The 15177-nt window shown below is 40.4% G+C and overlaps 1 protein-coding gene across 1 annotated transcript in view; it reads right to left on the bottom strand.

Moving 5' to 3' along the window:
* The window catches only part of FRK (fyn-related Src family tyrosine kinase), a 54803-nt gene that overhangs the window by 14762 nt on the left and 24864 nt on the right, over positions 1 to 15177 (bottom strand). Inside the window, exons 3-4 of the mRNA XM_010157005.1 lie at positions 7221 to 7384; positions 6433 to 6601 (exon numbers count right to left, since the gene is read on the bottom strand). Coding sequence (XP_010155307.1) covers positions 6433 to 6601; positions 7221 to 7384 — 333 coding nt within the window. The remainder of the gene's footprint in view (positions 1 to 6432; positions 6602 to 7220; positions 7385 to 15177) is intronic.

Genomic DNA, 15177 nt, shown 5'->3' with positions numbered 1-15177 from the left:
GGGGTGGGGTGTTGTGTGGAACTAGTATTGACAGAAACAATGAGGGAAGAAGGTAAAGAGGGGAAGGGGACAGCAGACAAAAGAGAAACAAAGAAAGTAGAAGATGGAAAGACATGAACACTATGCCTATCCTCTGCAATGGAGGGTACTGTCCCAGGGGACAAAATGCTACAGTTCAACCTCTGAATATAAAACTACAAAGTGGTGAGATGATACAGAAGGCTGGCACTAATTAAAGGGTCAAGATTTATGATTTTTAGCATGACAGCCTGCATCACACTTACAAACAAGGTTTAGGATAACTAAAAGTTCTAAATATTGTTGTAATAATGAAAGATATTAAAGCTAATGCTTGGTATTACTTTAACCACAATACTCGAGTTTAATGACGAGTCTTGTGACTCTCCCTGCAGGGTTAATAGAAATCTTGTATAAGCTAATCATTCTGACATTTCGAAGGTCTCCATAATCTACTACTGGCTCTGGAAAAAAGTCTCAAGAGAGTCAGGAGGAAAAATATTATTCTGAGCCAGTAGATTTCATCTTCTGATTTTTTTTTTTTATAGTGTGAAATATTCCATTTAGAGATGGACAACAAACTGCTAGCAGAAACAGGAACCCATTCTAAAAGGATGGCTTATTAAATCTGAAAACATCTCTAGTTGAGTTCTTATTCCTGCAAAATCTCCCTGACAGTCCAGAAAGGCTATGTGTGGAGCACTGCTGTCCATAGGTAGTGAACTTCAGACCTCACACTCTGAATCTGGTTAAACTAGTGTTGTGGTTTAACTCCAGCTGGCAACCTAGAACTGCACAGCCACTCACTCAACCTCCCCATGCCTGGTGGGATGGGGCGGAGAATTGGAAGGGCAAAAGTGAGAAAGCTCATGGGTTGAGCCAAGAACAGTTTAATGATTTAAATTAAGTAATAATAATAATTTGTAATGAAAAGGAAAACAAAGAGAGAGAAAAAACAAAAGAAAAACAAGTGATGCAAACTTCTCGCTGACCAATGCCCATTCAGTCCTGGAGCAGCAATCACTGCCCCCCAACCAACTTCCCCTAGTTTATATACTGAGCATGATGCCACATGGTATGGAGTGTCTCCCTGTCCAGTTTGGGTCAGCTGTCCTGTCTGTGCTCCCTCACAGCTTCTTCTGCACCTCCTTGCTGGCAGAGCATGGGAAGATGAAAAGTCCTTGACTTAGTATAAGCACTACTTAGCAACAACAAAATCATCAGTGTGTTATCACATTATTCTCATGCTAAATCCAAAACAGAGAACCATGCCAGCTACTAGGAGGAAAATTAACTCTACCCCAGCCGAAACCAGGACAGTTAGATAATCCATAATCATAAAAGCAGGTGGTGAATTGATATTCCACAAGGTTCATCAGAAGATGGGCATTCCCATAGCCTCTTTAGGAACCCCAGTCCCTCTGCAGTTCTCAGTCAGAGGGCTCCCAGACTGAGCAGTTTAAGATCTGAGAGGCTCCACCAGCTTGGCATTTTCTCCAGTTTTGTTACTGTTGCAAATTCTGTGGAATTACAGACCACTGCTGGTAGCTGGATGCACCTACTCTAACTGTAGGCAATTATTCACATACCTAGATCCAAGTTAGTTGTCCAGACTTTCATAGAATCATAGAATCATAGAATGGTTTGGGTTGGAAGGGACCTTAAAGATCATCTAGTTCCAATCCCCCTGCCATGGGGGCACTTTACAGCCAAGGGAAAGAAAAGTGCTTCATTAGCATGTTATTCTCTCATTGCAATGTACATATCTAATCTATAGTATGATTCATCTGGTATGTAAGTGCTTATTTCTTCCCACTAATTATTAAAAAAGCCTGATACATCTAAGATGTTGATGCCTAAAAATAGGGAAAATGTAGCTAGTATGCCGCGCATCAATGTTTCTGAAAGAAACACGAAATTTCCAGTTTGTGTGCAATATCTGAAAAATTGGCTCTTGCTCCAAGTTGGAATGGAAACAGATTTCTGAATACCCTAATTACTCACGAGTCAGAAATCACACATTTGCATCAAGTGAGAATTGGCTCTGAGAAAAGTCCACCACTGCCATCTCACCAGAATACTGGGAGTTTAATTTTTCCAACAGGTTAGAAGGTCATCTACCTAAGCACAATCATTTTAAGCCTCTTAACAGCAATATCTAGAAATTAGTGTAAGAAGTCCAGAAAAAATATTTGAGAAAGCAGAAGAGTACCATATAGCAAGAAACTATTGCCTTTCTAAAGACAATGGAAAATTGGTTTAACTCACTCTGTATGTATTTCCAGGATGGAAAGAAAAAACAATGTATATGAGGAGGCTTTTCTTTTATTACAGGAAGACATAACGAGTTAAAGAGAAGATACCAGGTAAATACAGATGAGAAATTAGGCCCACATTCTTACAGGCTGTGCTGGTTTTAGTCAAGACAGAGTTAATTTTCTTCACAGTAGCTGGTATGAGTCTATATTTTTGGAGGGGGAGCAAGGGGATGTGTGGTACTTAATTGCTAGCCAAGGTTAAACCACAACACAGGCATACTGATCTACCATTAATACAAACTGTCGAAGAAAGCAAAGGCAACTTTTCTCTGTGCCTCCTTCCCAGGATTGGGAGATTTCTAGTTATTATCTAGTCAAGAACAAGCTGTAATTTGATTAAATATAAATACTCTATCTCAGCAGAGGGGTGAAAGGTAATGGCATATAACAGAATTCAGACTGTACATGATCTAGGACAGACGTACACTCCAAAATAATGTTCAGTAAAAAAAACTCAAACCAGCAGAAATCCCTTCTGGCCTTCAGGCCTGTAGATCTACGACGTACTGATTGCATTATGCTCTTCTACGTTGTGTGTGCTGTCATTAACTCACTTGATTAACCTGCTCCTGCTTGGAAATTAGAAGATGGTTCCACGTCACAATTTCTGTGGTGGTAAAGTCAATTTAACATGACCCTCTCTATCTCAATCTCCTATACTTGCCAGATGACCTCCAGTTTATCACACCCCTCTGCTGTTCTGATGACTTTCTTTTCCAGGGGGTCTACACTGTAGAGCAGCATAGCAGAAAGACTTGGCTTTAAAATACACATCTCTCCCCCAGGGTAAAACCAACTCATTTAGGTCCTTGAGCCAAGCAATAGGAGAGGATTTTTTTTTACAGTGTGTTACACTTGAAGCCTGAAATATTGCCTGTGTGAACATTGGAAGCTTCAATCATTAACATATAACATGATGTATTCTTGATTACTCATGAACTACTATTTATTTTTTCCATTCACTTATCATCTTTAAATTATGATGAATGAAATTACCAGACCTAGTCCTTGCTGTAATTTTATTACTACCAAGCTAAGCATTTGGTGCTTGGATTAGGGTGAGATTATTGGGGTATTTCTTTAATTATTGAAATGGAAAACCAATGTGCTAACTGATTACAGTAAGGCATTCCAAATGGTGAAAAACATTGTGTAGAAGAGGATAATTCCCTAGAGAAGTATACTACAAAGTTAAATGATTCCGTTAGAGACTGTTTGAACTGGTTTTGTAGAATGAGATAGTTCACAAAGTAGAGCGATAAGAGATTCAGTCTTACATATAATTTATCATAATGGCTTTAAGAATCAAAGTCTTAATTCTGAGCATCAGTAAGTGCAGTGCATGACTTCCTTATCACAGTATTAGATGACAACCTTTCCACTACTCAAGCATTGCATCCAGGTGGGGCTTGTGTCTGCCTTAACTCATTATAACCCACTGTGAAATCAATGAGACTACTACTGTTGACTTTAACAGGAGGTAGACCAGAGTCAAAAAAAAAAAAACAGAAATGGAAAAAGTATTGATTAATCAAGCCTTTTTCCCAGCCAAACTACGATACGACAGGAAGTATCACAGTTGAAGGAGCTTATTCCTCCATACTGCGTGAGTCTCTGTAATAAAAGGTTGCAGTGAGTATTATGTTTATTCCACTGTAAAATTTCATTTCAGCTAACAGGCCTGTTGAAGAAGTTTATGTGATAATTTTTTATTGTTTTATAGTGTTCTGTAAGTGCATTCTTAGGACACCCTATTATTATAGCAACCAAAAAAACCATTTTCCTGCTCATGTGTCTCTAAGTATTTTGTTCTCTGTGTGCTTTATCTCCAGCACATTAAAAGGATAATGAATTGAACAACAGTCAAAGAACAGATCTCCACATATCAGTTTGGCCTGAAACACATTGAAATCTGTTTCAGATATAGAATTAACTCCTCCTTTTCTTCAGGTAGAGTCTTAGTAGCAGTCATTCAGTATCAAAAAGGGGAAGAAAAAAAAAAAAAAAGGAAGGTAAATTGCAGCTGGAACTTGCCACTAACATTTCATGTATTTCTGGGTAGCCTCATCAGTTCTAACTGAATCCATTATTAAAATAGAACTTTGTTTCATAGAGAATGATAATATGTACTGTCCCCATTATACAGAAGGAAAAGCTGAATTAGAGTTTTGAAATGAGCTATTGAGGGAAGGAGATGAAATATAGTTAAAATAGCTTCCCATTTTTGCATATGCAATATGAGATAATGTCAGCTCCACTTTTCTGCTAAAGGAAATAAGTAGAAATGCATGCACTGCAATTTGTTAAAAATCTAATTATTTTGTCTGACGAGAAACAAGTATTTTCCTGGAGTCCTAATTGCCACATACTTTCTTGAAGAGGAAAGAAAGGAAAATTTCTGAAAGAAAATTTAATGTCACCAAAATTTAAGATATAGCTTAGTCTTGCTATTGATTTCAGCTTCATTAGTTTCCTTCTTTAAATATTGTTTAAGAGATTTCACACTTAAGCCTTCTGAAATGGCAATATTATGTTCTTGTCATATGGAGAAGAAAGACAAACATTATACTGGACTGTTTAAACAGAGGTCCAGCATGTCAGAAACATGAGGTAAATCCCTCTCTTTACACATCTAGACTTGTTCTTCCTTTTAGCATCACATTTGGAAAAAAATATGGTTACCACACTGAAAGAGCCCAGTGAAGATGTTATGAAAACAAAGGGACATCTAAAACATCTGATCTACACAAAGAATCTGGTTGTGCTGTTGAACCTAAAGAGAAGACCAAAGAGGAACTTGATAGTAGTTCTCAAGTACATACAAGATTGCTGTAAAGAGGAAGAGATACTCTGTAGTCAAGAGGGCTTGTACTGCAGAATGAAAGATTCACGTGAGACACAAAGAGAAGACTGGTTACAGATCTGTAGTTACAGAAGTCATTAAAAATAGGCAGATGAATCTCTGTCACAAAAGGCAGAGGCTTAGTGGACACTATCTTAGGAAAGGAAAATGGACAAAGAGATTTCAAGACGGTTTCTGCATTTACTGGGTCAGCAGGGAGATGCATGAGTTCACTGAAAAAAAGTATGCTGTTCTTCACATGACTTACAGAAGGTCTTTACTCTGTACAGTTTTTCTACTTTGAGTTAAGCAGAGGAAAAAAAGGCTCTTATTTGCTTTCAATTATAGTTCCCAAAACACAGACAATATCCTGACACTAGATACCCCTAAAACACATGCTTAAATTTCTCCATGTTGAGGAAACCATTGAAGTAGGGATCAAGTGTATTTAGTTGTTCTTCTGAATCAAAGAGCTGAATCTGTTCTGCTCTCTGAAACATTATCATTAATGTTTTCAATTAACCACAACTCATTATATTGTTATCTCTTTTTATAAAACATTTGTCATCTAGGCTACCTTTCTTATCTATGTAGTTCTTGCCATCTGCTGGCAGATATTTTATGTTGTCAATTTAAAATGCACAAATTACTTGAAGTTAATGAAAAATAATTAAGAAAAATGTTAAAATGTGTATTAGTAACAAGCCTGTGTTATATGCAAACATTGGATCTTAATCTTGTGTATCAAAAACTTTGAGAAAGTTTATTCGATCAATGTTAAGACTAAAGCACTTCTCAAATACAAACTTAACATAGTACATATTCTACCAAAGTAGAATCAAAGCAGTACCAAAGGAATCATTATAATATAGCATCTAATCACTAGAAGAAATCCTACAGACAACAAAACAGTAGTAAATCAATTAATTCACCTACAGATGAAATGTAGCCTTTTCATTCTACACAAGCAATATTTTACAAAAGAGATGGCCTTGCTGGGTTGTCTTTTGGCGTGACACAGATGTTGAATAAGAATGTGGTTAGCTCATACGGAAACAGAATACTTATAAAGTTCTAATTGAAAATACTAAAGAATACCTGGACCTTGAGCTTTACTAACCTTCATATTTAATTGCATGGGTTTTAAGAATGTTTGCATATATAGATAGGCTCTCATTTCCGTAGCATTTACAAAATAAAGGAGCATCTTTGATAACTTTTCACATTATTAGCATTTAAGAGTAATTCACATACCTGGTTTTAATGTTTTGATTGCCACTGGGGTGGTATTATTCCACAGGCCTTCCCATACCTCACCAAACTGACCAGATCCTAATTTTTTCAACAATTTCAGAGATTGACGGTCTATCTCCCACTGATCGACAGTTTTATATGACAAATCAAATATAGTAGGAATTTGTACCTGGTAAAGGAAAATAAATAATACACTAATTGAGATTTCTAATATTTTTTTCAGCAGCATACACAAGTCATTGTTAACTATGTCATGTAGAGTTGTAACTGATATAAATAATGTTTCCTTAGATTACACACACATGATAAACTGAGCTGAGAACATGAAATACAGCCCAAACCTTGGGTACTTTTTGTTAGAAATAAGAAATACTCTAATATTCTGCCATTAAAAGTGAAAATTAGAAATCATCCCTCTAGCAAGCTTTTGGAGCAGTGACGTATTGCTTGCCTGAACCTTGTGGTTTTGTCTCAGTAATTACTTATGGACAGCTAGAGTTATGAAGTTGGAGATTTCATCTCCATATACATTTATAAAAAGTTATTCATAAATCATGACTTGGCATATTTTCTCCTCCAGCCACATGATTTGTTCAAAATGGCATGCTATTTTATTATTAACATGTCAGATTCAAAAATGAACCTGTACCACTACCCAGAACTTCCTGAAAATAAGATCATCACCATTTTGAAATGGTAGAAGCAGATACGGTCTTAACACCTTCTGACTGATATCTAATGAAATAGTTTACAAAAAATACGTTGCACAATGTAGCATCCACGCTTACCTTTAGGCATGGCTTTCCAAGCACTATGCAAAGGCCATCACTGTTCTTACTGTAATAGTCAACAAACTCCTTCAGAGTTTTAAAAGTTTTCCTTTTGCTTAGGAAAAAGCCTCCTTCATCCAGCTTTCTGATCCTGTAGTGCTTCACAGATACACCATCAAAAACTAGGAAAATTTAGATATATTAAGTTTCCAGGAATTATAACAGTGGTACAATATCGCTTATTACCAAACCATCATAACTTTCCTAAAATGTATTTGTGAAGTGCGTAAAATAAATTATTTTCATTTCAAACATGACAACTAAAAAAAAACCTCTTTCAACTTAAATCCCATTGTTTAGATAGCTTAACACATCTAGTCTACCAGCCTTCAACCATCCAGGTTCAGAGAGTCTTGCTTGCACCATAAGATCTGATGCAAAAAATACATAAGTACCTCTTCTGTGAGGCAGTCATATTTTCCATCTTTTAAGATACCAACACCAGCCAGGAACATCTAATTCACAGTAATAATTTAATCAGTTTTTAAAATTTCATTTATCTGAGTTAACATTCCAAATAGAAGCTGCTGGGCTGGCAGGCATTTTAGAGCAAACAGATATACCCTCCACATGGTCACAAGTCTCTGAAAAGCATTCACATCTTCCATGGGTTTTACTGAGTTTTGTGGGTGTCTGGAAAATGTAAAAATCAGGACAATAATGTTCTATTTTGAATAGCTGATGACTCCTTTTCCATTGAAATGTGGCTTATTCTAATCTGTTCTTTCCTAATCAACAAGACTTTGCTCTCCTCACCTCCTGAAGGTTATTTATCTGCATGTCATGACACCCAAAGTGTTCTTCCCAGTGGTGTCAGAGCATTCTTTAGAGGTGTCAGAAAGAAAGCTGGGTGACTGCATGCTGGGGCTAGTCCTGGACCACCAGCCAGGCAGAAATGGACAAAAAAATGCACTGTCAATGACCTAATATGTTATCTAAAGAATATTAGCCTTGTAATTGCCATTTCTGATGGCTCTGTCAGATATCTGACACCATGATATCTGTTGGAGGGACAACATGGCAGGGCACAAGCAAGCCAGGAGGTTCCTGGAATGCATCAATGACAACGTCCTTATCCAAGTGACAGAGGAGCTGAGGAGGTGGAGTGCCATGCTGGACCTTGTTCTCACCAACAGGGAGGGGCTGGTGGGGGATGTGAAGCTCAAGGGCAGCCTTGGCTGCAGTGACCACGAAATGGTGGAGTTTGAGATCCTTACAGAGGCGAGAAGGATGCTTAGCAAGCTCGCTACCCTGGACTTCAGGAGAGCAGACTTTGGCCTCTTCAGGGAACTGACTGGGAAGGTGCCTTGGGAAGAAGCCCTGGAGGGAAGAGGGGCCCAAGAAAGCTGGCAAGTATTCAACGACCTTCTCCTCCGAGCTCAGGAGCGATGCATCCCAACGAAGAGGAAGTCAGGTAAAAGCAGCCGCAGCCCTGTGTGGATGAACAAGCAGCTCCTAGACAAAGTGAGGCAAAAAAAAGCAGCCTACAATGGGTGGAAGCAGGGACAGGGAGCCTTGGAGGATTACAGGGAAGTTGTCCGAGAGGTCAGGGATCAGGTTAAGAAAGCCAAAGCCCTGACAGAATTGAACCTGGCCAGGGACTGATTTAGTTCTCATCGGGGGGGTATCCCACCCTGCATTCAGTGAAACAAGACAGTGCTTTCCCATTATGAGTGAGGAGAGAGGTCTCCAGGGGAGGAGGATGCTCCAGTTGCCATCCTGGTCCTCATCGCCCAACCACTACACCTTTCCAATAGGCCAGGTGTCTCCTTCTACACCCATCGATTTGGAAGATCAGCATTACTGACCCCTTCTCAGGCCCACACACAACATGAAAGTCTGAAAAACAAAAGGGAAGCATAGGGGAAAGGCCTTCTGCTGTTTACCTCCAGTATACCTTTTAGTAGCCAAAATTCCAGCCAACATACTTAATTTAGTCATGTCGACTAGTGGCGACTCTTAGTTAAATAGTTGAATGAAAATATTTTTCAATCCTAGAAGCAGACTCAGCCTGCCACATTCGAAAATCTAAATATCTAAAAAATTTGTACTGCTACCCCGTGGAGATATTATAGCTGATAGATCCTTAATATTGTAACACTGCATGAATTTTGGCCATCGCTTTGGTTACACTAACAGAAGAATAGAAAGCTACACATTATATGTAGAAAAAATACAGAAAATTATGGGTTGCATGAAATTAGCAAAGCTTGTATAAAGTATAATTTCCCTCACTATTTATGTGATTAAATTAAAAAGAAAAATCTCTCCTTCCTTAAGCAGTCATGCATGATCCTGCTGTATGTGCGATTGTCACCCCAGGCCACGAGAGGGCGGACAGGAGCTGTGAAAAATCTATGGGGCGTTTGTCTGCCACAGGTAATATTCTGAGGGAGTGGATTTACCAACTTACAGTTCTTCATGGGGACAAGAAATAAGAATATTTTAAAATATAACTCCACCGCATAATCATAATTATGTCACAATTTTCAAATGACAGTGCTTTTTTTAAATTTAACACCTCATAATTAATATTCTTTTAATTATAAAATGCATATATGTTTTTGTGATGTGTCATTTGGAAATGGGGCTGAAGCAAAATGAAGGAAATAGCAATGCAGTAAAAATAGACCAGAAATCTAATAACTTTTCCAAAATGCACAGTAAACTGCATCTGGCCAAATGAGTTGCTGTTTTTGATGACTAAAAGGCCAACAGCATGACTGTGTTAACCCAGTCTCAGTTTATATCACAAGTGATAGTAGTTTGACTACTTGATTATCTATTAGCAGTATTATAATTATTACTTGTGAAGCAGCTAATGTGAATGCAAACGTTGGTTTGAAGGATGTGCTCTAATTTCCTAAATGAGCCTCGTATGAAGCCCCATGATTGGCAGCATCCAGGTCAGGCAGTGCTGTGTATGGAGAAGCTGGCAAAAAGTTCTGCGGTGATACCACGTCTCCTTGTGACAAGCAGCTGAGATTAGTGCAGTGTTTGACAGGGGGCTGTTTACTTGTATCCCAGGGCTGAGTTTGGCTCTACAGGTCCTGCACTGGACACTCACAGCACTACAGCATGGTGCGGTTCCTCGGCCCAACAGGACACAGAGCACGTGTCGTTCAGGGAAGAGCTAGCTATAATCTCCTCCATGCTTCCAGTCATCCCTACGTCCACAGCGGGCTGATAACCAGGGCAGCATCTCAACTTTAGCTTCACAGCAGCTGTGTTTGAAAACTGCAGTGGTTACCTCCTTTACTTGCCCTTCCCAAAAGAATCACCACTCTCCATTAGATTTGTTCAAGGGTTTGATTTAACAGAAGCATTCTCCCCTCCCTGCTTCCCGTATTCAAAAGGTTGGGCCATCCCACCTCAAGGATGAGAATAAAATAATTTACTACACCTTTCCCACAGCAGCAAAATTTGATTTTATCATCCATGACCAGGGTCAACACCTTCACCAAATGAATCATAGCAGCACTAAGGCACCGCTACCACCAGTGTCCCAGCACCTCCCCTGTGAGCAGTGTTCCCCCAGCACTGACAGCGCCCTGACACCAGCCGGAGCTCTGCTCTGCCTCCATGCCCAGGTGGATGGGGGAGGAAGGTGGCTTATGAGATCACCCTCAGCAGCACGGAATAGGTGCAGGGGCTGCTCCAAAACCATTCTCAGCTAGAGCCATCATTTTGACATTCCTATCAGATGCTGCCTTAAACTGTTACCTATTTCTTCTTTTGCTGAAAGCCAATCTGGCTTAGAGGAAACCACACAATCTTTTTTAGGAGCAGGGAAAAAAATGGAAGAAAACACAAACCATTTACACTGTCATTTAATGCAATCAGTCTTTCAGATACCATTATTCAGTGAGGGGGGAAGTAGAGAGCCTCCTGCTATCATTGGCAATGACACTCAATTAAGCTGAGCACATCTAAATTATGGCTTTTAATTAAAAAGAGGCAATGTCTAAGATGGCACCAACATGTTTAAAATTTAATACATTTCACACCAGATGCTGGAGTCATCAACATAAAAATCTGTCGACAACATGTGCATTTTCAAAATGGGAAAACCTATTTTTAAAATGTCAAACACTTTAAAATGATAGCAACACATCTCAGTGGCCTATCTGGTTTGATGTGCTTTCCATTTAACCATTCACTGAACATGACTTTTTGATTTTAGTTTAAATAGTCATTTCTCATCTAAACCTTACAAATTTTAAGTTTTCTCATCAAGGCAAGGTAAAAGTCAGAAGTGCCATTTTAATGAAAGGTAGGGTTTACCTCCTTTTATTTTTTCCTAAGGAGATCTATTTGTCTCCCTCATTAACATTAAGCCTCTTAAACATCTCATATATGAGTAGGAAATCATAACATCAGTTTATGGGTGCTTGGGTAATAATCTCTTATCCTTTTCTATTTCTTTTCCTTTTTAGCTTTATTACACTTAAATGTTAGGCTGGACAGAGAGTTACATTTTCTTGAAGACCTTACTTCTGAAAGCCAGTTTGTCACTCTTCCAGTCATTATTATTTACTCTGGAGTGAAACCAAAACAGAAATAGCATGTAGAGCAAGCCCAACCAGTCCTACAGAGGGTCAGGAATTTGAGGGTCTATTTCTGCACTAAAAAAAATTGGAAACAGAAAGTAAGGTTATATTCCAAAATGTCAGGCTGTGACTCCTCCCCTGTCAGTGTATCAACTACCATGGAGATAAAAGCCATCCAAAACCTCCTAAAAAGAAATGTTCCTGAATCAGTGTTTCTCAAGAAAACACTTTCCTGCCTCAGCTTTTGACTGTCTCAAAACTCGTGGAACAAAGAGGAGAGAAAAATTGCCTTCTTCATAGCATCTGTTGGACTAAACAGCCCTCCTCCCAATTAATTCTCCCCACAGTACAACTGACTTCACCATTTGTTTTAGAATGCACTAGCTCTCCCAAAAGCAAACGTAAGTAATGAGATCATGGACATACGATGTCTGGACCATTATGTATACTGTTAGGTTGGAAGCAGAAACGCTGCACAACACAAACAGATGCCGTTCAGTCAAGCCTATTCAGTAAGCAGCAAATAATATTTAGCTCTAGGTAGCATGTTGAAGCTAAATTACATTCAACTCTGGTGTCATGATTTAACCTCAGCTAGCAAAATATCACGAAGCCACTCACACACCTCCCTCCCCCCTCCTCCAGCGGAGGGGAAGAATCAGAGGAAAAAGACAAGGAAGCTCATAAAATTGACAGAGGAACTACTTACTAATTGAATATAAGTGAATAACATATATATAAAAATGAATATATGACAATACTACTAATAATAAATAATTAAAAAAATAGAAAATAAAACATACTATACAATTGCTGACCACCCACCAACCGATGTACAGCCAGGTCACAAGTAGTGAGGGTCATAGCCAGACAGCCCGAGAGCTGGAGCCCGAGAGCAATTGCAGCAGAGACTGAGCAAGCCCACCAGCTACAGCATGACTGGGAAAGCCAACCAACCCACCAACTCACTAACGAAGGAGCAACCAAAGAAGTTAGGAAAAGAGTTAGCAAAGGAGATAAGGAGCTAACCGAGGAGGTAGCCAAGGAGCAAAAAGACTGTAATGGCCTCCAAGCCCACTCCCCACCTATGTACCGAGCATGACGTACTACAGAATGAAATACTCCTTCGGTCAGTTTGGGTCAGCTGTCTGGAACTATGTGTCCCCCCACACTGCCCACAGTAAGAAAGCTGAGAACGCAGCTGAAGTATCAGAAGCTGAGAAAGACATTGAATTTGGTGCAAGCACTCCCCAACACCAGCTAAAAAGACACCTTATCAGTACTTTCCTCAGGGTAAATCCAGAAACCTAGCTTCATACCAGCCACTGTGAAGAAAGTTAACTCTTTCCTGACTAAACCCAGCACATCTGGGAAGCTGCTAAAAGGTCTATCAGGAGTGGTAAATCATGTCATTAATATTCACTGTCTGCTTCAGAGTTTATTCTCTTTCTTTGTCTAAAAGATCACACATAGGAGCAGCCTCATGTTCACAAACCCTGGTCCTCATGGGGGACTTCAACCACCCCAATATCTCTTGGAGGGACAACACAGCAGGGCACAAGCAAGCCAGGAGGTTCCTGGAATGCATTGATGATAACTTCTCCAAGTGATAGAGGAGCACATGAGCAGAGGTCCTATCCTGGACCTTGTTCACAACAAGGAGGGGCTGGCAAGGAATGTGATGCTCAAGGGCAGCCTTGGCTGCAGTGACCATGAAATGGTGGTGTTTGAGATCCTTATGGAGGTGAGGAGGGTGCAAAGCAGGCTTGCTATCCTGGACTTCAGGAGAGCCGACTTTGGCCTCTTCAGGGAACTGATTGGGAAGGTTCTATTGGATGAAGAACTGGAGGGAAGAAGGGTCCAAGAAATCTGGTTAATATTCAAGGATCACCTCCTCCAAGCTCAGTAGCAATGCATACCAACAAAGAGGAAATCAGGCAAAAATGCCAGGAGGCCTGCGAGGATGAACAAAGTGCTCCTGGACAAACTCAGACACAAAAAGCAAGCCTACAGTGGGTGGAAGCAAGTAGCCTGGGAGGAATACAGAGAGATTGTCCAAGCAGTCAGGGATTGGGTTGGGAAAGCTAAAGCTCTGATAGATTTAAATGTGGCCAGGGACATCAAGGGCAACAAGAAAAGCTTCTATACGTATTCCAGTGAAAAAAGGAAGACTAGGGAAAATGCGAGCCCTGTCCGTAACGAAATGGGAGACCTGGTTACCTGGGATACCGAGAAGGATGAGGTACTCAATTACATTTTTTTCCTCAGTCTTCACCAGTGAGTGCTCAAGCCACACTGCCCAAGTCTCAGGAAGCAAAATCAGGGACAGGGAGAATGAAGAACCTCCCACTGTAGGAGAAGACCAGGTTTGAGACCATCTATGGAACCTGAAGGTGCACAAGTCCATGGAATGAGATGCATCCACAAGTCCTGAGAGAACTGGCGGATGAATTTGCCAAGCAACTATCCATCATATTGGAAAAGTTGTGGCAGTCTGGTGCAGTTCCCACTAACTGGAAAAGAGGAAAAATAACCCCTATTGTTAAAAAGAAAAAAAGGACAACTACAGGCCAGCCACCTCTGTGTCCAGCATGATCATGAAGCAGATCCTCCTGGACACCATGCTAAGGCACATGGAAAATGAGGAGGTGGTTGGTTACAGCCAATGTAGCTTCACTAAGGGCAAATCGTGGCTGACAACCTGGCAGTGCTAGGTTGATGCTTGGACTCGGTGATCTTAAAGGTCTTTTTCTACCAAAACAATTCTGTGATTCTGGGCAGATCATGACTGACGAATATGGTGGCCTCCTATGATGGGGTCACGACCCTGGTGAACAGAGGACGGGCAACCAATGTCACCTACCTGGACTTGTGCAAAGCCTTCGATACTGTCCCCGCATGACATCCTTGTCTCGAAACTGGCGAGATATGGATTTGACAGATGGACCACTCAATAGATAAGGAACTGTCTGGATGGTCACACTCAAAGAGTTGCAGTCAATAGCTCGATGCCTGAGTGGAAACCAGTAAAGAGTGGTGTTCCTCAGGGGTCAGTATTGGGACTGGCGCTGTTTAACATCTTTCTTGGCAAAATGGACAGTGGGACTGAGTGCACCCTCAGCAAGCTTGCCATTAACACCAAGCTGTGTGGTCCAGTCAACACGGTGGAGGGAAGGGATGACATCCCAAATAGAAGTACAGGCTGGGCAAAGAATGGATTGAGAGCAGCCCTAAGGAAAAGGACTTGGGGGTCCTGGTGTATGAAAAGCTGAACAAGAGCCAGCAGTGTGCGCTGGCAGCCCAGAAGGCCAACCGTATCCTGGGCTGTATCCAGAGAAGTGTGGCCAACAGGTCGAGGGAGGGGA

The sequence above is a fragment of the Eurypyga helias genome, unplaced genomic scaffold, assembly GCF_000690775.1.
Source record: "Eurypyga helias isolate BGI_N326 unplaced genomic scaffold, ASM69077v1 scaffold1568, whole genome shotgun sequence".
Lineage (NCBI taxonomy): Eukaryota > Metazoa > Chordata > Aves > Eurypygiformes > Eurypygidae > Eurypyga > Eurypyga helias.
Note: the sequence above shows the minus strand (reverse complement) of the source record. Positions and strands in the feature narration are given on the sequence as shown.